This window comes from Drosophila hydei, unplaced genomic scaffold (genome assembly GCF_003285905.1).
Source record: "Drosophila hydei strain 15085-1641.00,03,60 unplaced genomic scaffold, DhydRS2 tig00000001-arrow-pilon, whole genome shotgun sequence".
NCBI lineage: Eukaryota > Metazoa > Arthropoda > Insecta > Diptera > Drosophilidae > Drosophila > Drosophila hydei.
The window spans coordinates 10992064-11014043 of NW_022045643.1; the positions used below are offsets into that span (position 1 = coordinate 10992064).

Consider the following 21980-nt stretch of genomic DNA (forward strand, 5'->3'; position numbering starts at 1 on the left):
CACCTAAGTCTACATAAATAAGAAGTAGTTCCAAAAAATATCCAGGATTTTGAAACCTTATACTAAATTATTTTGGAAATAAAATTCGCAAATATATTGGTTTGCATATATATTTTATAAACTTTTAAGTACAGAGCTCCCAACATAGTCATTTTTAATACGCTAACAAGCTGTTAGTTAATATATTGACCATTCCAAACGTTGGTACCCCATCCACTTCCATAATAATCCCATGACGGTCTGGCTCCTAGCCATTGTGCCTGAGTTCCCCACCAGTAGGGATAGTGTCCAACGCCGTAACGTGCGTCACCTCCATTAACATATCCATTAGCCTGTCTCCTATTTATCGCAAACTTTCTAGCTTGAATCTGTGCATTTCCTGGTTGAACGCCATCTGCAACATTTGATAAAATGGTTTCTTGACCCCTTTTAATAACCTTTCCAATAACACCCGGAACGATTTGTTGATTTAAATAATCGTTTGAGCCAAAACGGTGGCTATTTGATGAACCAGACTTTGAAATGTCCGTTTCACTCCTAGCGCCACTGTCAACTATTGTCGTAGATCCAGATTGGCTGTTAACCGTTTTAGTCTCTCCAGAAACTACTGTAACGACTGGACTAACTGATGAGTTAGCTTGTTCAGAGCTCGTCGTAGTCGTTGTCGAAGAGGATCCAGATTGACTGTTTCCGGAAACCACTTTCACCACGGGCTCATCTGCTGACTTCGTAACCTTAGAGGTGGTTGTAGTCGTAGTCGAAGAGGATCCAGATTGACTGTTTCCGGAAACCACTTTCACCACGGGCTCATCTGCTGACTTCGTAACCTTAGAGGTGGTTGTAGTCGTAGTCGAAGAGGATCCAGATTGACTGTTTCCGGAAACCACTTTCACCACGGGATCGATTGCTGACTTCGTTATCTTGGTGGTGGTTGTAGTCGTAGTCGAAGAGGATCCAGATTGACTGTTTCCGGAAACCACTTTCACCACGGGCTCATCTGCTGACTTCGTAACCTTAGAGGTGGTTGTAGTCGTAGTCGAAGAGGATCCAGATTGACTGTTTCCGGAAACCACTTTCACCACGGGCTCATCTGCTGACTTCGTAACCTTAGAGGTGGTTGTAGTCGTAGTCGAAGAGGATCCAGATTGACTGTTTCCGGAAACCACTTTCACCACGGGATCGATTGCTGACTTCGTTATCTTGGTGGTGGTTGTAGTCGTTGTTGAAGAGGATCCAGATTGACTGTTTCCGGAAACCACTTTAACCACGGGCTCATCTGCTGACTTCGTAACCTTAGAGGTGGTTGTAGTCGTAGTCGAAGAGGATCCAGATTGACTGTTTCCGGAAACCACTTTCACCACGGGATCGACTGCTGGCTTCGTAACCTTAGAGGTGGTTGTTGTCGTTGTAGAAGAGGATCCAGATTGACTGTTTCCGGAAACAACTTTCACCACGGGCTCATCTGCTGACTTCGTAACCTTAGAGGTGGTTGTAGTCGTAGTCGAAGAGGATCCAGACTGACTGTTTCCGGAAACCACTTTCACCACGGGATCGATTGCTGACTTCGTTATCTTGGTGGTGGTTGTAGTCGTAGTCGAAGAGGATCCAGACTGACTGTTTCCGGAAACCACTTTTACCACGGGATCGACTGCTGGCTTCGTAACCTTAGAGGTGGTTGTTGTCGTTGTAGAAGAGGAGGATCCAGATTGACTGTTTCCGGAAACCACTTTCACCACGGGATCGACTGCTGACTTCGTAACTTTAGTGGTGGTTGTAGTCGTTGTAGAAGAAGAGGATCCAGATTGACTGTTTCCGGAAACCACTTTCACCACGGGATCGACTGCTGGCTTCGTTATCTTGGTGGTGGTTGTAGTCGTAGTCGAAGAGGATCCAGATTGACTGTTTCCGGAAACCACTTTCACCACGGGATCGACTGCTGGCTTCGTAACCTTAGAGGTGGTTGTAGTCGTAGTCGAAGAGGAGGATCCAGATTGACTGTTTCCGGAAACCACTTTCACCACGGGATCTACTGCTGGCTTCGTAACCTTAGAGGTGGTTGTAGTCGTAGTCGAAGAGGAGGATCCAGATTGACTGTTTCCGGAAACCACTTTCACCACGGGATCGACTGCTGACTTCGTAACTTTAGTGGTGGTTGTAGTCGTTGTGGAAGAAGAGGATCCAGATTGACTGTTTCCGGAAACCACTTTCACCACGGGATCGACTGCTGACTTCGTAACCTTAGAGGTGGTTGTAGTCGTAGTCGAAGAGGAGGATCCAGATTGACTGTTTCCGGAAACCACTTTCACCACGGGATCGACTGCTGACTTCGTAACTTTAGTGGTGGTTGTAGTCGTTGTAGAAGAAGAGGATCCAGATTGACTGTTTCCGGAAACCACTTTCACCACGGGATCTACTGCTGGCTTCGTAACCTTAGAGGTGGTTGTAGTCGTAGTCGAAGAGGAGGATCCAGATTGACTGTTTCCGGAAACCACTTTCACCACGGGATCGACTGCTGACTTCGTAACTTTAGTGGTGGTTGTAGTCGTTGTAGAAGAAGAGGATCCAGATTGACTGTTTCCGGAAACCACTTTCACCACGGGATCGACTGCTGGCTTCGTTATCTTGGTGGTGGTTGTAGTCGTAGTCGAAGAGGATCCAGATTGACTGTTTCCGGAAACCACTTTCACCACGGGATCGACTGCTGGCTTCGTAACCTTAGAGGTTGTCGTTGTCGTTGTAGAAGAGGAGGATCCAGATTGACTGTTTCCGGAAACCACTTTCACCACGGGCTCATCTGCTGACTTCGTAACCTTAGAGGTGGTTGTAGTCGTAGTCGAAGAGGATCCAGATTGACTGTTTCCGGAAACCACTTTCACCACGGGATCGACTGCTGGCTTCGTAACCTTAGAGGTGGTTGTTGTCGTTGTAGAAGAGGAGGATCCAGATTGACTGTTTCCGGAAACCACTTTCACCACGGGATCTACTGCTGGCTTCGTAACCTTAGAGGTGGTTGTAGTCGTAGTCGAAGAGGAGGATCCAGATTGACTGTTTCCGGAAACAACTTTCACCACGGGATCGACTGCTGACTTCGTAACTTTAGTGGTGGTTGTAGTCGTTGTTGAAGAGGATCCAGATTGACTGTTTCCGGAAACCACTTTCACCACGGGCTCATCTGCTGACTTCGTAACCTTAGAGGTGGTTGTAGTCGTAGTCGAAGAGGATCCAGATTGACTGTTTCCGGAAACCACTTTCACCACGGGATCGACTGCTGGCTTCGTAACCTTAGAGGTGGTTGTAGTCGTAGTCGAAGAGGAGGATCCAGATTGACTGTTTCCGGAAACCACTTTCACCACGGGATCTACTGCTGGCTTCGTAACCTTAGAGGTGGTTGTAGTCGTTGTCGAAGAGGAGGATCCAGATTGACTGTTTCCGGAAACCACTTTCACCACGGGATCCACTGCTGACTTCGTAACCTTAGAGGTGGTTGTAGTCGTTGTCGAAGAGGATCCAGATTGACTGTTTCCGGAAACCACTTTCACCACGGGATCCACTGCTGACTTCGTAACCTTAGAGGTGGTTGTAGTCGTTGTCGAAGAGGATCCAGATTGACTGTTTCCGGAAACCACTTTCACCACGGGCTCATCTGCTGGCTTCGTAACCTTAGAGGTGGTTGTAGTCGTTGTTGAAGAGGATCCAGATTGACTGTTTCCGGAAACCACTTTCACCACGGGCTCATCTGCTGGCTTCGTAACCTTAGAGGTGGTTGTAGTCGTTGTTGAAGAGGATCCAGATTGACTGTTTCCGGAAACCACTTTCACCATGGGATCCACTGCTGGCTTCGTTATCTTGGTGGTGGTTGTAGTCGTTGTTGAAGAGGATCCAGATTGACTGTTTCCGGAAGCCACTTTCACCACGGGATCGACTGCTGACTTCGTAACCTTAGAGGTGGTTGTTGTCGTTGTAGAAGAGGAGGATCCAGATTGACTGTTTCCGGAAACCACTTTCACCACGGGATCGACTGCTGACTTCGTAACCTTAGAGGTGGTTGTTGTCGTTGTAGAAGAGGAGGATCCAGATTGACTGTTTCCGGAAACCACTTTCACCACGGGATCCACTGCTGACTTCGTAACCTTAGAGGTGGTTGTAGTCGTTGTAGAAGAAGAGGATCCAGATTGACTGTTTCCGGAAACCACTTTCACCACGGGATCGACTGCTGACTTCGTAACCTTAGAGGTGGTTGTAGTCGTCGTCGAAGAGGATCCAGATTGACTGTTTCCGGAAACCACTTTCACCACGGGATCGACTGCTGACTTCGTAACCTTAGAGGTGGTTGTAGTCGTTGTTGAAGAGGATCCAGATTGACTGTTTCCGGAAACCACTTTCACCACGGGCTCATCTGCTGACTTCGTAACCTTAGAGGTGGTTGTAGTCGTTGTAGAAGAAGAGGATCCAGATTGACCGTTTCCGGAAACCACTTTCACCACGGGATCGACTGCTGACTTCGTAACCTTAGAGGTGGTTGTAGTCGTAGTCGAAGAGGATCCAGATTCACTGTTTCCGGAAACCACTTTCACCACGGGATCGACTGCTGACTTCGTAACCTTAGAGGTGGTTGTAGTCGTTGTCGGAGAGGATCCAGATTGACTGTTTCCGGAAACCACTTTCACCACGGGATCGACTGCTGACTTCGTAACCTTAGAGGTGGTTGTAGTCGTAGTTGAAGAGGATCCAGATTCACTGTTTCCGGAAACCACTTTCACCACGGGATCGACTGCTGGCTTCGTTATCTTGGTGGTGGTTGTAGTCGTTGTTGAAGAGGATCCAGATTGACTGTTTCCGGAAACCACTTTCACCACGGGCTCATCTGCTGACTTCGTAACCTTAGAGGTGGTTGTAGTCGTTGTTGAAGAGGATCCAGATTGACTGTTTCCGGAAACCACTTTCACCATGGGATCTACTGCTGGCTTCGTAACCTTAGAGGTGGTCGTAGTCGTAGTCGAAGAGGATCCAGATTGACTGTTTCCGGAAACCACTTTCACCACGGGCTCATCTGCTGACTTCGTAACCTTAGAGGTGGTTGTAGTCGTTGTCGAAGAGGATCCAGATTCACTGTTTCCGGAAACCACTTTCACCACGGGATCGACTGCTGACTTCGTAACCTTAGAGGTGGTTGTAGTCGTAGTCGAAGAGGATCCAGATTGACTGTTTCCGGAAACCACTTTCACCACGGGATCGACTGCTGACTTCGTAACCTTAGAGGTGGTTGTAGTCGTCGTCGAAGAGGATCCAGATTGACTGTTTCCGGAAACCACTTTCACCACGGGATCGACTGCTGGCTTCGTTATCTTGGTGGTGGTTGTAGTCGTTGTTGAAGAGGATCCAGATTGACTGTTTCCGGAAACCACTTTCACCACGGGCTCATCTGCTGACTTCGTAACCTTAGAGGTGGTTGTAGTCGTTGTAGAAGAAGAGGATCCAGATTGACCGTTTCCGGAAATCACTTTCACCACGGGATCGACTGCTGACTTCGTAACCTTAGAGGTGGTTGTAGTCGTAGTCGAAGAGGATCCAGATTCACTGTTTCCGGAAACCACTTTCACCACGGGATCGACTGCTGACTTCGTAACCTTAGAGGTGGTTGTAGTCGTTGTCGAAGAGGATCCAGATTGACTGTTTCCGGAAACCACTTTCACCACGGGATCGACTGCTGACTTCGTAACCTTAGAGGTGGTTGTAGTCGTAGTCGAAGAGGATCCAGATTCACTGTTTCCGGAAACCACTTTCACCACGGGATCGACTGCTGGCTTCGTTACCTTAGAGGTGGTTGTAGTCGTAGTCGAAGAGGATCCAGATTCACTGTTTCCGGAAACCACTTTCACCACGGGATCGACTGCTGACTTCGTAACCTTAGAGGTGGTTGTAGTCGTTGTCGAAGAGGATCCAGATTGACTGTTTCCGGAAACCACTTTCACCACGGGCTCATCTGCTGGCTTCGTAACCTTAGAGGTGGTTGTAGTCGTAGTCGAAGAGGATCCAGATTCACTGTTTCCGGAAACCACTTTCACCACGGGATCGACTGCTGGCTTCGTTACCTTGGTGGTGGTTGTAGTCGTTGTTGAAGAGGATCCAGATTGACTGTTTCCGGAAACCACTTTCACCACGGGATCGACTGCTGGCTTCGTTACCTTGGTGGTGGTTGTAGTCGTTGTCGAAGAGGATCCAGATTGACTGTTTCCGGAAACCACTTTCAACACGGGATCGACTGCTGGCTGCGTTATCTTGGTGGTGGTTGTAGTCGTTGTAGAAGAAGAGGATCCAGATTGACTGTTTCCGGAAACCACTTTCACCACGGGCTCATCTGCTGGCTTCGTAACCTTAGAGGTGGTTGTAGTCGTAGTCGAAGAGGATCCAGATTCACTGTTTCCGGAAACCACTTTCACCACGGGATCGACTGCTGGCTTCGTTACCTTGGTGGTGGTTGTAGTCGTTGTTGAAGAGGATCCAGATTGACTGTTTCCGGAAACCACTTTCACCACGGGATCGACTGCTGGCTTCGTTATCTTGGTGGTGGTTGTAGTCGTTGTCGAAGAGGATCCAGATTGACTGTTTCCGGAAACCACTTTCACCACGAGATCGACTGCTGGCTTCGTTATCTTGGTGGTGGTTGTAGTCGTTGTCGTAGAGGATCCAGATTGACTGTTTCCGGAAACCACTTTCACCACGGGATCGACTGCTGACTTCGTAACCTTAGAGGTGGTTGTAGTCGTTGTCGAAGAGGATCCAGATTGACTGTTTCCGGAAACCACTTTCACCACGGGCTCATCTGCTGGCTTCGTAACCTTAGAGGTGGTTGTAGTCGTAGTCGAAGAGGATCCAGATTCACTGTTTCCGGAAACCACTTTCACCACGGGATCGACTGCTGGCTTCGTTATCTTGGTGGTGGTTGTAGTCGTAGTCGAAGAGGATCCAGATTGACTGTTTCCGGAAACCACTTTCAACACGGGATCGACTGCTGGCTGCGTTATCTTGGTGGTGGTTGTAGTCGTTGTAGAAGAAGAGGATCCAGATTGACTGTTTCCGGAAACCACTTTCACCACGGGCTCATCTGCTGGCTTCGTAACCTTAGAGGTGGTTGTAGTCGTAGTCGAAGAGGATCCAGATTCACTGTTTCCGGAAACCACTTTCACCACGGGATCGACTGCTGGCTTCGTTATCTTGGTGGTGGTTGTAGTCGTTGTCGAAGAGGATCCAGATTGACTGTTTCCGGAAACCACTTTCAACACGGGATCGACTGCTGGCTGCGTTATCTTGGTGGTGGTTGTAGTCGTTGTAGAAGAAGAGGATCCAGATTGACTGTTTCCGGAAACCACTTTCACCACGGGCTCATCTGCTGGCTTCGTAACCTTAGAGGTGGTTGTAGTCGTAGTCGAAGAGGATCCAGATTCACTGTTTCCGGAAACCACTTTCACCACGGGATCGACTGCTGGCTTCGTTACCTTGGTGGTGGTTGTAGTCGTTGTTGAAGAGGATCCAGATTGACTGTTTCCGGAAACCACTTTCACCACGGGATCGACTGCTGGCTTCGTTATCTTGGTGGTGGTTGTAGTCGTTGTCGAAGAGGATCCAGATTGACTGTTTCCGGAAACCACTTTCACCACGGGCTCATCTGCTGGCTTCGTAACCTTAGAGGTGGTTGTAGTCGTAGTCGAAGAGGATCCAGATTCACTGTTTCCGGAAACCACTTTCACCACGGGATCGACTGCTGGCTTCGTTATCTTGGTGGTGGTTGTAGTCGTTGTCGAAGAGGATCCAGATTGACTGTTTCCGGAAACCACGGGCTCGACTGCTGACTTTGTAATATTAGAGGTGGTTGTAGTCGTTGTCGAAGAGGATCCAGATTGACTGTTTCCGGAAACCACTTTCACCACGGGCTCATCTGCTGACTTCGTAACCTTAGAGGTGGTTGTAGTCGTAGTCGAAGAGGATCCAGATTGACTGTTTCCGGAAACCACTTTCACCACGGGATCGACTTCTGGCTTCGTTATCTTGGTGGTGGTTGTAGTCGTAGTCGAAGAGGATCCAGATTGACTGTTTCCAGAAACCACTTTCACCACGGGATCGACTGCTGGCTTCGTTATCTTGGTGGTGGTTGTAGTCGTTGTCGAAGAGGATCCAGATTGACTGTTACCGGAAACCACGGGCTCCACTGCTGACTTCGTAACCTTAGAGGTGGTTGTAGTAGTTGTTGAAGAGGATCCAGATTGACTGTTTCCGGAAACCACTTTCACCACGGGCTCATCTGCTGACTTCGTAACCTTAGAGGTGGTTGTAGTCGTAGTCGAAGAGGATCCAGATTGACTGTTTCCGGAAACCACTTTCACCACGGGCTCATCTGCTGACTTCGTAACCTTAGAGGTGGTTGTAGTCGTAGTCGAAGAGGATCCAGATTGACTATTTCCGGAAACCACGGGCTCGACTGCTGACTTTGTAATATTAGAGGTGGTTGTAGTCGTTGTCGAAGAGGATCCAGGTTGACTGTTTCCGGAAACCACTTTCACCACGGGATCGACTGCTGGCTTCGTTATCTTGGTGGTGGTTGTAGTCGTAGTCGAAGAGGATCCAGATTGACTGTTACCGGAAACCACTTTCACCACGGGATCGACTGCTGGCTTCGTTATCTTGGTGGTGGTTGTAGTCGTAGTCGAAGAGGATCCAGATTGACTGTTTCCAGAAACCACTTTCACCACGGGATCGACTGCTGGCTTCGTTATCTTGGTGGTGGTTGTAGTCGTAGTCGAAGAGGATCCAGATTGACTGTTACCGGAAACCACGGGCTCCACTGCTGACTTCGTAACCTTAGAGGTGGTTGTAGTAGTTGTTGAAGAGGATCCAGATTGACTGTTTCCGGAAACCACTTTCACCACGGGATCGACTGCTGGCTTCGTTATCTTGGTGGTGGTTGTAGTCGTTGTCGAAGAGGATCCAGATTGACTGTTACCGGAAACCACGGGCTCCACTGCTGACTTCGTAACCTTAGAGGTGGTTGTAGTAGTTGTTGAAGAGGATCCAGATTGACTATTTCCGGAAACCACGGGCTCGACTGCTGACTTTGTAATATTAGAGGTGGTTGTAGTCGTAGTCGAAGAGGATCCAGATTGACTGTTTCCGGAAACCACTTTCACCACGGGCTCATCTGCTGACTTCGTAACCTTAGAGGTGGTTGTAGTCGTAGTCGAAGAGGATCCAGATTGACTGTTTCCGGAAACCACTTTCACCACGGGCTCATCTGCTGACTTCGTAACCTTAGAGGTGGTTGTAGTCGTAGTCGAAGAGGATCCAGATTGACTGTTACCGGAAACCACGGGCTCCACTGCTGACTTCGTAACCTTAGAGGTGGTTGTAGTAGTTGTTGAAGAGGATCCAGATTGACTGTTTCCGGAAACCACTTTCACCACGGGATCGACTGCTGGCTTCGTTATCTTGGTGGTGGTTGTAGTCGTTGTCGAAGAGGATCCAGATTGACTGTTACCGGAAACCACGGGCTCCACTGCTGACTTCGTAACCTTAGAGGTGGTTGTAGTAGTTGTTGAAGAGGATCCAGATTGACTATTTCCGGAAACCACGGGCTCGACTGCTGACTTTGTAATATTAGAGGTGGTTGTAGTCGTAGTCGAAGAGGATCCAGATTGACTGTTTCCGGAAACCACTTTCGCCACGGGATCGACTTCTGGCTTCGTTATCTTGGTGGTGGTTGTAGTCGTAGTCGAAGAGGATCCTGATTGACTGTTTCCGGAAACCACTTTCACCACGGGATCGACTGCTGGCTTCGTTATCTTGGTGGTGGTTGTAGTCGTTGTCGAAGAGGATCCAGGTTGACTGTTTCCGGAAACCACTTTCACCACGGGATCGACTGCTGGCTTCGTTATCTTGGTGGTGGTTGTAGTCGTTGTCGAAGAGGATCCAGATTGACTGTTACCGGAAACCACTTTCGCCACGGGATCGACTTCTGGCTTCGTTATCTTGGTGGTGGTTGTAGTCGTAGTCGAAGAGGATCCTGATTGACTGTTACCGGAAACCACGGGCTCCACTGCTGACTTCGTAACCTTAGAGGTGGTTGTAGTCGTAGTCGAAGAGGATCCAGATTGACTGTTTCCGGAAACCACTTTCGCCACGGGATCGACTTCTGGCTTCGTTATCTTGGTGGTGGTTGTAGTCGTAGTCGAAGAGGATCCTGATTGACTGTTTCCGGAAACCACGGGCTCGACTGCTGACTTTGTAATATTAGAGGTGGTTGTAGTCGTAGTCGAAGAGGATCCAGATTGACTGTTTCCGGAAACCACTTTCGCCACGGGATCGACTTCTGGCTTCGTTATCTTGGTGGTGGTTGTAGTCGTTGTCGAAGAGGATCCAGGTTGACTGTTTCCGGAAACCACTTTCACCACGGGATCGACTGACTTCGTAACATTAGAGGTGATCGTAGTCGCTGTCGAAGTGGATCCAGATTGATCATTTCCGGTATTGTTTTCTGCGGAAATTACGTTCACGACGGGATCTGATGAGATAATTTCCTCTGAGATGGTGGTAGTCGCATCATTCCGTTCCGCAGTTCGATGATTATGCGGAATAGTACTTCTAATCTCGTCGATAATCGAATCAAATTGAATTGTATTTTGTACAACATTTGAACCATCCGCCGTCGATGTTATTTGATTATTTGAACAGTTCGCACGTTTATCGTTTTCCACAATCAGTTTACCGAATAGTCTATCCAGGAGCCACAAGCGAATATCTTTCCGAATCTCTAGCAGAGTTTGTCGCACACTTTCACAACACGGACCGTTAGCAGCAGGTGACTGTGGCTTCACTGCTTCGGTGCTCACTGCCGTCTCCGTATGGATATGAGCACCGTATGCGAGTGCCACGCAGGCGCCCAAAAGGGCAATATAAAATATACGCATTGTCTACCACTAGCTTGGCCTCAACTTCATCTGTTGGCCTTTGCGGCGGTCGGGCTGCTTTTATACCTTAGCTAAAGAATCAAGCTTGTTGTCTTTTCCATAATTTAGCTATTTGCTTTTGTGCAGTTAACCAAATTTTGCATTGTGCCAAAACATTTGGCACTTCTATTGTTCCGAAAAAAGAACTTCTTAATACTGAAGTTTCGACTTTAGATAGTAAAGAAATGAACACTTGTGCAAAATATTTGCTTAGAGCTTAGATTAAATAAATTTTCAGACTTTCAGACTGTTTTAGGTGTACGCAAATTAAATGTGTATTTTATCCAAGACGTCAAACGTGCTGCAATTGCCAAATTATTGGCGTATGAAGAGCGTGTTGCCAAGACAAAGCCTTATTTATTTGATTTGCCAACAAATTAAGAGTGCTCATAATTATGCCATATTCATATTTATTAATTTTTTATTTTATGTATAATTATAGAAAGGCTTAAGAGCTGTAGAAGTCGGACAGCTAACATCTCAATCCCTTTTAGAATTCATCCTTCTCAAATGGATGGTGTGGATGACCATGTTGACTGCAAAATAATCACATAAAAATATTAGTAGGCAATAAATGAAATATACGAAAAGTAGCACAACATTAACACTGCTAAAAAGCTACGGGAAAATTATATACGCTGTTGTTAGTATAGGAAACTCGTGTATACATTTGCAATAGTGTAATTAATAGGAGTCCAAACAAACTAAAATATACAGAAAAAGATTGGAGTACAACAAAAGCGGGTTACCATCTGGTAAAAAAAATTAAAAAAATATGGAGAAAATAAACAAAAACGAATAGGCCATAGAAAAGGGTTTAAACATACGTATGTGCCTCTCGAATTGCCCAGTTGTTAGCTTTAGCCAGAAATATTTATTTAACTATTTGGTTATTTGATTATTCATATTTCAGATGTCTCTTGTTTCTAAATGTAGACAAAGTTCTTTGCATTTTGATTTAATATTCATCGCGAAATGGATAATGCATATGATCGCCAGCTTCACTAAATTTTCAATTCAGATAAACGACAAACATTAAAATAGGAATAAATATAAATAAATAAACTAAGAAAGATGTATAAGACTTAAAAAAGTAAATATAGATCAAACGACCTAAGAGTGAATTTGACGTGCTGTATGCGAATCTAAAAATATTATTGCTCTAACAATTTCTTTGAAATATGTTTATTCAAAAGTGTAAAAATTCATTTTTCGGGCAATATCAATTTTAAGAATTTTTAAAAGTGATTCAGAGATGAGCAACAGTACTTTTAGATACGAATCTTTAGGACCTGTTTTTCTACACTTTTAAAATACAGTTTTTTAGAGCCCACCCACGCTAGGACCATTCTATAGTCAGATTCGAGCACGTCAGAGCCCTTCATCAAATTTGATTGGCCTTTGCTATTGGAGATGTAGAATACTTACTTAATCAGCGGTACCAGCCGTCCATTGCATTCGAAACTTTCAATTATTTCGATCTCCTCGGGAGTTAGAGTGAAATCGAAGACTTTGAAGTTCGACTCGATACGCTCCTTAGTCACCGACTTTGGTATGACAATGTTATTCCTCTGAATCTGATAACGTATCAAAATTTGTCCGGGCGTCTTGTTTTTGGCAGCGGCAATTTCTTTAATCTAGAAGCAGATTTTGGATCAGATTTGGTTGCTCAGTTTGTTCTTTAGTTTAGTTATCTAACAAGTTCATACCTTTTTCTCCTCTAATATAACAGGATCACCTTCCTTGGCCCACGGGCGATTCGGGCTGCCCAATGGGCTGTACGCCGTAATGACAATGTTATTCTGTTTGCAAAATTCAGAAAGTTTCTTCTGTGTCAAATACGGATGACATTCGATCTGATTGGTAGCTGGTGGAATTTTGGCAACAGCCAAAACGCGTTCGATTTGATGTTTGTTGAAATTGGAAACGCCAATTGACTTGACTAGACCCTCCTCCACTAGCTGCTCCATAGCCTTCCACGTATCTACGTAATCGTCCGGCGAGAACAGGGTTTTTCCATTTTCATCAACTGGAAACAGTTCACAACCCTCCTTATAGCCCATGGGCCAGTGGATCAAGTATAGATCCAGATATTTCAGCTTCAACAGTTCCAAGGTATGCTCACAAGCAGCTTTCACCGTCTCTGGACGATGAAAAGTGTTCCACAACTTGCTTGTAATAAACAGATCCTCGCTGTAAGATATCATTGGGATAGGATTGTTTGAATATAACTCCTCTAATAAATGGATGGCTTACGCACCGCTTAACTGCACTTTCCTTGATCTTGGCCTCGATTGCAGCCCCGACTTCAGCTTCATTTTGATAGACAAAGGCGCAATCAATGTGCCTATATCCAACATCAATGGCAGTTTTAACAGCCTCCACCACTTGGCCAGGAGGACTCTAAAATCGACAGAAAAGTTTCACATTTGAGTATGGCCAATGGGCTCAAGGATAAAGGGGATTTGCTAATTAATCTACAAGATTAAGTTTACAATTTATGACTTTCCTGGGAGAACGAAACTGAAGATGTCTATGCCTTATCAGTAAATATATTCATTTTACAGTTTATTAAAAAACTACATTTAAGATTAATTTAAAGTCAAAAGTACAATTAACATTTAAATTTGCTTTTTAGGCCATATGACCTCTAGGCAAACATTATAGTACAGATGAGAACTTAACCAAACGTATAGATAAGCACATTTATCAGTTTTGGTTTCCTACGCGGCGTCTTATTTATAAGTACACTTCAGTTGTACAACATAATTTATCAGTACGTGACATCGCATATTTGAAAACTTTCCATTTGTTATTTAATGCGACAAGAGGTCACCTTGGTGTAAGAGTGTGTACATAACTCAGTTCACATAGATGTCAGTAATAGAACATTGCTGGAGGTCTCATTATCGACTGTTATCGCCTTTGTAATTCGCGTGTAAACCCACATCCACACATACTCGCACTCACACGCTCGCACACACATGTATATATTGCAGCCGGCAGATGCCGCTCCCGGCTAATTATCAGCAGCAAGCTCTCTTCTTTCTTTCTCTTTCTAATTTTCGCAACGCAAATAATAAAATGGAGGAAGTCGTGGGCAGTGCTGAGTCCCATGATAGAAATGGTTGTTGTTGCATTTGCATTCTTAAGGGAATTGAACTATAACTGTACTCAACTTACATTCCAGGTTCCAAGACCAAGTAGGGGAATATTGTGGCCACTGTTTAGCTTAACGGTTGGCACTGTGCTAGCCATTGTAATTGTTGTTCCTTAATGAATTTATAAAAGGATTGTGCGAATATATTTATTTATATACAACTATTTGTATTACTCTCAATATAGTTATGGTAAAAATAACACTGAGCAAGAACACACAGCTGTTTGCTACTTTTATATATGCTCGTTGGCCAGCGACTAGCTAAAGCTTTGTTGAGCTTTCGAAAAGCTTGACGCATGCATTTAAATACGCATCGATGCCCTTTGTGCGATCATTACAAAATATCGATAGGTATCGACTAAAAATGTAAACTTGAATAAGGCTGTTATTTTTGCGAGTCTCGCATTTCGCATTTATTGACTAACCGATTAGAAGTTACCTTGACCGCAGCCCAATCTACGATTTTAAATATTTGTGTGCTAAAAAAACGAAAGAAGAAAAACAGTACTCGAAATAATGAATTACTTCTATGAGACTTAACGGACTAATGAAATTTTTAGCATATGATCTGCTTATTCTATTATTTCCAAATTAACTTAAATTGAATGAATTTGAGGACATTAGAAGCCGGTATGCAAAATATAAAAAAAGCAAAATTGTATAGAATATTTAAGAACTGCATCTCGATATGCGAGTTCTGACCAGTTACCACATACGGACAGATAGACAGATGGACAGGACTAAACCGATTCGATTTGTTGTCATGCTCTTTCTGCTTATTACATACATTTTAACAAAACCAATATAGCCTGATTTCCCATTTTCAAAGCGTTGATGGTATATTGTGTATAAGAGATATATAGATTTGTTATTTTGCAATAGGTATACACACATACACATACATACTTTTACCGAAAAAGTTCCAAGTCCTATAACAGGCATTTCATTTCCATCAGCTAGAATCGCCTTTGATGCATATTTTATTTCCGCCCGGCATCTGATTGAGAATTATTTATAATCATTATTTACAGTTAATAGAATTAAGATTACGTGAGTTTTCTTGTGATTATACGGATCCTGATTGCGGTCTTAATTTCGTTTTGAATTAATCGAATGGGATATCTTAAGAACATCATTCACAAAATAAATTGAATAAGTTATAACTTATAAAATAATTAATTTTTCATTGCTTTTATTTTTCCGAATGAGCAATTTGAAACGTTTCAAGGATTACTCAGATCTATTGTCTTATATATAATACAATTATATATATAAAAACAATAGGGAAGATACCCTAATCTCTGTGCAATCGTTATAAGCAACGTTCATACATACATGCATACGACACATACATACACACGCGCACATAAGCAAGCTCTCTGGACTTTATACTTTATTTGGTCTGCCTGTTAAATATATTTTGAAAAAAATCATTATACGCCGAATCCCCATTTTGAATGGCTCAGGACAAATATATTTTTATTTGAAGATTTTTAACAGAAAAGCAGAATCTTAGAAAGCCAAAAGAGTTCATTTCTATTGTAACTGAATTATATTTCTTAAAATATTCAAATCCATTGCAACTGAATTATATTTTTTAAAATATCGTCATTATTTAACAAAAACCTTAATAGCCTAATTTAGTGATTCCCATATTTCAGTATATTAATTTGACATAAGACATCAGGTACACGAATGATTTCTTGTATCCAAATAACACCTTGCTGTTGTGTCTTTACATTTGCTTTGGCGCTTCTTGCTCAAAAGGGTGATAGGGATGCCCGTATGCCGCTTTCATGGTCATGAAACGCCCATTGCAATCAAGATCGTCAATAGCCTGAAGATCATCGTTGTCCAAACCAAAGTCCCATATCTTCTTAAAGTTCTCGTACATATGATGCTTGCTAATGGAACGTGGTATTACAATAATGCCTGATTGTGTCTGATAGCGCAGTAGCACCTGAGCCGGTGTACGCTCGTATTTGGCAGCAATTTCCAGAATCACAGGATGTTTTAACAGAGGATATGCACCTGGCTTTTCGTATGGGGTGTGCGCCGACCCTAGAGAGCTGTATGCAGTAACAGCAATAGCATTGTCATAGCAGAGTGTGATCAAGGACTTTTGCCGTAGATACGGATGACATTCAATCTGTAGCACCACTGGTTTCAATTTGGCAACGCTCAACAGTCGATTTATTTGCTGCTCATTGAAGTTGGAGACGCCAATGGCATGGCACAGGCCACAATCGACCAGATTCTCCATGGCCTTCCATGTGTCCACGTAATCGATGCCCTCAAATACTGCCTTGCCCGTGTCCGGACAAGTGGGATAAAGAATGTCGCCGGATTTATATGCCATTGGCCAATGCATGAGATAAAGATCCAGATAGTCAACGCCTAGATTGCGTATGCTTGTAGCACAAGCATTTCGCACTAGATCTGGTCTATGGTGGGTATTCCAAAGTTTACTTGTTATGAATAGTTGGTCACTGCGCAGGATTAATTAAATTCATATAATCTTATATTATTAAATTCATAATTGTTGTTTACCGTGTTACGGCGCCTTCTTTAAGCTTTTCGGCGATCGCAGCGCCAATTTGTGCCTCATTTCCGTAAATGTGAGCGCAGTCAAAGTGCCGATAACCAATATCAATAGCATCCTTCACTGCTTCTGTGATCACCTCAGGAGGGCTCTAAAAACAATCGAATCGAAAAAAGAACACTCATTAGAATAAATACTACAACATATTGTCTCTCTCTCCCTCTGGGATTTGTAAAGTGCGAAAGACAACCATTGATATTCATAAGTGAGAGCCAGATGGCCGTTCACCTTTATTCGCTTTCACAACATAGTTCATTTATTTTACTCTAAACTGTTCTGTCGAATGTACAGATGCACAGATTTCGGTTAAAAGTCTATATTTTAAATTAGTATGCAAAGCAGTTTACAGAACTGGCCACACTCATATACAAATTTTAATTTTAGCATAATTATTGCTTGAAAGGGTTACATCCATAACGCATAAATAATACTTATTCAGTATGAGCATGCCCGTATGCATATTTCAACATCCATAAATATGTACATATACATATATGCATATATGGCTATTGTTGTAGTGCCTCGTTTGCAATTGCAGCGCTTTTCAAAGCTCTCTCTCATATTGACATTGAGAACTGCACAGGCTGCGTCGTGCACTGCCTCGTGTGTTTTGCCGCTATTTTGTGATTATTCAATAATTTCGATGGATAATACTTACACGCCATGTTCCCAAGCCGACCATAGGCATATTTTTGCCATTGCTCAAAAGGAAATTCGGTGTGGACATTTCTATTTGAGGAACTAAAGATATTGAATTATTATTTAGAAGCGCGTTTGTGTCCCATTTACCGAAAGTAAACGCAAGGAGAAAAACCCTATTAATTTTGCTACAAACGAATAAAATTGACAGCTTATAAAAATACAAGCAAGCATACGTACTTATAGTCTTCAAATTTAGAAACTTTTTGGCAACCAAAGCAGCTTTTACTATATTGACCTTCACAATTATTTGATAAAATGCTTGCTGCTTGCTGCGGCCTGCTAATGAAAACATTTTTTCTTTTAAAATGCGGTTATTTTTAAGTAAATATAACTATAAAAACTATATGTGCACACACCGGCTTTAATCGATAGTTGTTATTATATCGATAGCTTTAATTATGCATTTGTAACATCTCTGTTATGTTTGCCGGCCATCTGTAAAAATATCAACAAAACGCATTTAAATAATTTTGAGGATTATCTATTGTTTATCTCAGAGATATGTTCGGCACAGTAAATAATTATCTTTCCGGAGTATTGCGTGCTGCTGAGGATTATGATGGCGACAATTTGGGCACACTTTTATCGCTTCGCGATGTTCACGTTCAGAATCACAACTTGTACATCGCCCAGCCCGAGAAGTTGGTGGAGCGCATGTTGAAGTCACCATTGGACGAAGTAGTGGGCTCACATCTGAAGGTGCTCTATTATCTGGCCCAAGAGCCACCCAACTACATGGATGCATACAATCACCAAGCTGCCAGCTGTTCAGCTGTAGTGAAGCTATTGCAGCAGCTAAAGGACGAGAACTGGTGTCTCCCTCTCATGTACCGCGTGTGTCTCGATCTGCGCTACTTGGCACAGGCATGTGAAAAACATTGTCGAGGCTTTACTCCGGGGCACATACTGGAGAAAGCCGCTGACTGCATGATGGCTTGTTTTCGCGTTTGCGCAGCTGATGGACGAGCTTCGGAGGAGGAAACCAAACGACTAGGCATGATGAATCTGGTGAATCAACTTTTCAAGATCTATTTCCGAATAAATAAGTTGCATCTGTGCAAGCCGCTTATCCGTGCAATCGATAACTGCGCGTTCAAGGAGAGCTTTCCTCTGCCGGAGCAAATAACATACAAATATTTTGTAGGACGGCGCGCCATGTTTGATTCGAACTATCGGATGGCTGTGGACGATCTATCATATGCATTCACCAACTGCCCAGACCGCTTCACGAGCAACAAACGATTAATTCTCATATATCTGGTGCCGGTCAAAATGTTGCTTGGATACCTGCCACGCAAATCTCTGCTGGAACGATATGATTTGTTACTCTTTCACGATTTGGCGGTCGCCCTGAAAGCCGGCAATGTAAAGAAATTCGATGAGATCGTCCATGAGCAGGAGCTGGTGCTGATTCGTAGTGGGATCTACTTGCTTGTGGAGAAGCTGAAATTTATTGTCTATCGTAATCTATTTAAAAAAGTGTTCGCCATAAGGCGGACACATCAATTGGATATGGGTGATTTTCTATCGGCACTACAGTTTGTAGGCGTAACTGATGTTTCCTTGGATGAGACGCATTGCATAATTGCAAATCTTATTTACGAAGGAAAGATTAAAGGCTACATATCGCATGCCCATAACAAATTGGTCGTTTCCAAGCAAAATCCGTTCCCGCCATTAATTTTAACATAGACTTATAAGACTTCAATAAAAGGATCTGAAGATATTTAATAATATTTGTATGAATAAAAGTTCCTTGTTATTAACCCGCCAGTTAAATTTTGGTGAACTATCTAAAAAGAATGACGATAATAAAGTGAGTACCGATATGTGCCAGGGTTACTAAGGTATCGTGTCTATCGATACGCACAACCGTCAATAGTCAGACCGCATGCACACACACTCACACATTCGCATAGGCATACGTATTAGTCTGTATATATTCTAATAGCTCAGCTGAAAACAGTTTTCGGTGCGCTGTAGTAAATAATAAAAATTAATTAGGATAATTGCAAATTTTGGTAAATGCTAGTTAAATTATAAATTATAGCATCTCTTTATAAAGTAGTGCAATTTAATTGGATTTCCCTAGCAAAATTCCACCGGCTCTATGGAATCCACTTGCAATTGCAAAATCAATATTAGTAATTTGCTTTGTTTTTTTTTGTTGAAATGACATAACTAAAACGCATTTGAAATTGTATACACATAGAAATTAACAAGTAGTCATTGTTGTTATTGCTGTTTTTATAGCGTACCTGGTGCCTACCTATAGGAAATATCGAAAAACGAAAGAGGCTAAACGTTCGACATGGCAGCCCCGGTAATTGTGGAGGCCACGGTGAAGCAGACGGCAACGGTAAGTGCGACAAAGCAAGATTTCAATTTAGTTACTAATTTCCAGTCACCGGTATATTCAGCTCATATTCATGCACGGCTTGGGCGACACTGGGTAAGTACTGTCGACCAAGTCCTTGGACTATATTTTTTAATTGGTCTGATTGTAGACATGGCTGGAGCAGCGCTTTGGCTGCATTGCGTCCGCCGTTTATGAAGGTTATCTGCCCAACGGCTCCGACACAACCTGTGTCTCTGAATGCTGGCTTCCGTATGCCGTCGTGGTTTGATTTGAAGACTCTGGATATAGGTGGGCCCGAGGATGAGCCGGGCATACGAGCTGCTCGTGATGATATTCATAGCATGATCCAGAAGGAGGTTAACAGTGGTATACCAGCCAATCGCATTGTACTTGGGGGTTTCTCACAAGGAGGTGCCTTGGCGCTCTACTCGGCACTGACCTACGATCAGCCACTAGCTGGCGTGGTGGCTTTGTCCTGTTGGCTGCCACTTCACAAGCAATTTCCCGATGCCAAAGTGAGCAGCGATGAAGTACCCATATTCCAGGCACATGGGGACTACGATCCTGTGGTACCATACAAATTTGGACAGCTGAGCGCAAGTTTGCTGAAGTCGTTCATGAAGAATGTCACCTTCAAGACCTACAGCGGATTGTCGCACTCGTCTTCTGACGAGGAGATGAACGATGTGAAGGTGAGTAAGCTGAATGCACGATTGAATTTATTGATGAATCTTATCGTTAAAGAATTTCATTACACTCTCTCTGCTCTTCTCTCTTGCAGGACATAATCAGTAAATGGGTAAAATAAAATTTCCATTAAGCACTTTAAGCACTCTTAGCGCGTCTCTCCCTCGCTCGTCTACTGCATTCCAGCCAGGCAAAATACAAATACAGCAATAACAATAACTAAAACTAAAATCTTAAATTTAAAATCTAAAAATTCAACTCAATTTGAATCCAAAACAAACCGCAGTAAGCAAGCCTCCAAAACTTGGAAACACACACAATCTGATTGGGCTTTAGTTGATTTTTTCTTATTTTTTTAGACAAATTGCGAAACGTTAGAGAAACACAATCAATATATATATATATATGCTTCGTAACTACACCATGTAAATCTGAACATTAGAGCGAGATATATCAGCGAATGAGTATTTCTATGAATTCTCTTTTCCAGGAAAGAGAGAAATTATGTTTCTTAAATTCAGTTGAATTCGAAAAAAAAAAAACAAAAAAAAAATGAAATTGATAACTACCAATAAAAAGATACTTAATCCAATTAAAAAAGAAAGCAAAATAATTTGAAATAAAAATGATTAAATAAATTAAAATTATTAAAAATAATTGAAAAAATATATTGAAATTTAATTTCAATTCGATTCAGTTCAAATTCAAGGTTTGCTTAGATTATATTCTTTTTTCAGAAATTTCTACAGATTCAAGAGTTATAAAACTTATGTTTTTAAGATTAACATTTAACTCTTTTTAAACATAAATTCAATTTTGCTTATATTCTTTTTTATTTCTATTTCTATTTTATACAGCAAGAATCACAGACACATCATCTGTAGTTGAATTTAGTTGAATTTTTTTTATACAATAGTTTGTGCGTTGCTTTTTCTTTTAATTTTTAGAATATGTCAAATAAATCAATTTTGGTCATGTTTTATAATGCTTTTATTTTTTACATTTGATTTTAATGATAAAGATCTTTAGTCGCCAATTGAATACCGTTACAATTTACAAACACTACTCTCTATTTTAATCACATAGAGCTTTTCGCCTTACTCATTCATCTCTCATCTATATATTTGCAGACGCATTGGGAGGGCCAGAGCATGGCAAGAAAGGCGCAATGCTGCCAGATATCATAGTAGCTATATGCATAGGCTATGAGAATTGTAGTTGCAGTTCCTTCCACAGTCCCTAGTCAAGAAACGCGCCCGTGCAGACGTCTGAGAAGTTTTTGATGTATTTTAGATATTATTTTGTACATACGTATTATGTAGACTTTAGGCATATTAAATAGCTATTGAAAGTCTCCACATGGTGGTTGGATGTAAAGCAGATTCGCTAAAGCGAATTAAACTAATAAAGTTATGTGACGAATAACTTGCAAAAGTGCTTAAAACTTGAAATGGGAAACATACATGAAATATA

At 42.8% G+C, this 21980-nt stretch overlaps 5 protein-coding genes across 8 annotated transcripts; 2 read left to right on the forward strand and 3 right to left on the reverse strand.

The window, feature by feature from the left end:
• Positions 1–104: 104 nt before the first annotated feature.
• Positions 105–10958, reverse strand: LOC115483725 (mucin-5AC-like). The gene is made up of 14 exons (XM_030225908.1): positions 10456–10958; positions 10376–10395; positions 9156–9328; positions 8588–8654; positions 8262–8434; positions 7899–8069; positions 6993–7121; positions 6246–6374; positions 5544–5612; positions 5076–5294; positions 4518–4586; positions 4044–4211; positions 2913–3914; positions 105–719 (listed from the first exon to the last, which is right to left on the reverse strand). Exons 1-14 carry the CDS (start codon positions 10956–10958, stop codon positions 174–176), a joined length of 3438 nt encoding a protein of 1145 aa, XP_030081768.1. The 3' UTR covers positions 105–173.
• Positions 10959–11389: 431 nt separating this feature from the next.
• LOC111592768 (aldo-keto reductase family 1 member B1) lies at positions 11390–15305 on the reverse strand. Of its 4 annotated transcripts, XR_002750991.2 has the most exons (7): positions 15208–15305; positions 15064–15154; positions 13258–13400; positions 12707–13190; positions 12426–12634; positions 11825–12001; positions 11390–11533 (listed from the first exon to the last, which is right to left on the reverse strand). XR_002750991.2 is itself a non-coding variant. In XM_023305169.2 (6 exons), the coding sequence occupies exons 1-6, from the start codon at positions 15291–15293 to the stop codon at positions 11488–11490; spliced, it is 1059 nt and encodes a 352-aa protein (XP_023160937.2). In that variant the 5' UTR covers positions 15294–15305; the 3' UTR covers positions 11390–11487. The 4 variants fall into 4 exon arrangements, 2 of the variants coding, with proteins under 2 accessions (XP_023160937.2, XP_023160938.2); XR_002750992.2 differs by lacking the exons at positions 15064–15154; positions 15208–15305 and adding an exon at positions 14181–14423; XM_023305169.2 differs by lacking the exon at positions 11825–12001.
• Positions 15306–15773: 468 nt separating this feature from the next.
• LOC111592790 (aldo-keto reductase family 1 member B1) lies at positions 15774–17661 on the reverse strand. Its single transcript, XM_023305197.2, has 3 exons — positions 17418–17661; positions 16708–16850; positions 15774–16646 (listed from the first exon to the last, which is right to left on the reverse strand). The coding sequence occupies exons 1-3, from the start codon at positions 17484–17486 to the stop codon at positions 15893–15895; spliced, it is 966 nt and encodes a 321-aa protein (XP_023160965.1). The 5' UTR covers positions 17487–17661; the 3' UTR covers positions 15774–15892.
• Positions 17662–17776: 115 nt separating this feature from the next.
• On the forward strand, positions 17777–19228 carry LOC111592791 (PCI domain-containing protein 2 homolog). Its single transcript, XM_023305198.2, has one exon. The coding sequence runs from the start codon at positions 17963–17965 to the stop codon at positions 19151–19153; it is 1191 nt and encodes a 396-aa protein (XP_023160966.1). The 5' UTR covers positions 17777–17962; the 3' UTR covers positions 19154–19228.
• Positions 19229–19355: 127 nt separating this feature from the next.
• Positions 19356–21897, forward strand: LOC111592792 (acyl-protein thioesterase 1). Its single transcript, XM_023305199.2, is given in 7 exon segments — positions 19356–19482; positions 19715–19820; positions 19882–19913; positions 19969–20512; positions 20602–20619; positions 21638–21670; positions 21673–21897. Coding segments are annotated over 6 exon segments (753 nt in total). The 5' UTR covers positions 19356–19482; positions 19715–19772; the 3' UTR covers positions 21751–21897.
• Positions 21898–21980: the final 83 nt, after the last annotated feature.

Excerpts from the sequence above, each read along its gene's own strand:
- LOC115483725 (XM_030225908.1), bottom strand. The coding sequence starts at position 10,958 with ATGCGTATATTTTATATTGCCCTTTTGGGCGCCTGCGTGGCACTCGCA. Across the intron at positions 8,655-9,155 it reads TGGTTTCCGGAAACAGTCAA|GTGGTGAAAGTGGTTTCCGG; the intron begins TCTGGATCCTCT and ends GCAGTCGATCCC. Across the intron at positions 5,613-6,245 it reads CAGTCGATCCCGTGTTGAAA|GTCGATCCCGTGGTGAAAGT; the intron begins GTGGTTTCCGGA and ends ACGAAGTCAGCA.
- LOC111592768 (XM_023305169.2), bottom strand. The coding sequence starts at position 15,293 with ATGATGTTCTTAAGATATCCCATTCGATTAATTCAAAACGAAATTAAG. Across the intron at positions 13,191-13,257 it reads AAGGAAAGTGCAGTTAAGCG|CGAGGATCTGTTTATTACAA; the intron begins GTGCGTAAGCCA and ends GATATCTTACAG. Across the intron at positions 12,635-12,706 it reads TTATATTAGAGGAGAAAAAG|ATTAAAGAAATTGCCGCTGC; the intron begins GTATGAACTTGT and ends ATCTGCTTCTAG.
- LOC111592790 (XM_023305197.2), bottom strand. The coding sequence starts at position 17,486 with ATGTCCACACCGAATTTCCTTTTGAGCAATGGCAAAAATATGCCTATG. Across the intron at positions 16,851-17,417 it reads TCGGCTTGGGAACATGGCGT|AGCCCTCCTGAGGTGATCAC; the intron begins GTAAGTATTATC and ends GATTGTTTTTAG. Across the intron at positions 16,647-16,707 it reads AAAGAAGGCGCCGTAACACG|TGACCAACTATTCATAACAA; the intron begins GTAAACAACAAT and ends AATCCTGCGCAG.
- LOC111592791 (XM_023305198.2), top strand. The coding sequence starts at position 17,963 with ATGTTCGGCACAGTAAATAATTATCTTTCCGGAGTATTGCGTGCTGCT.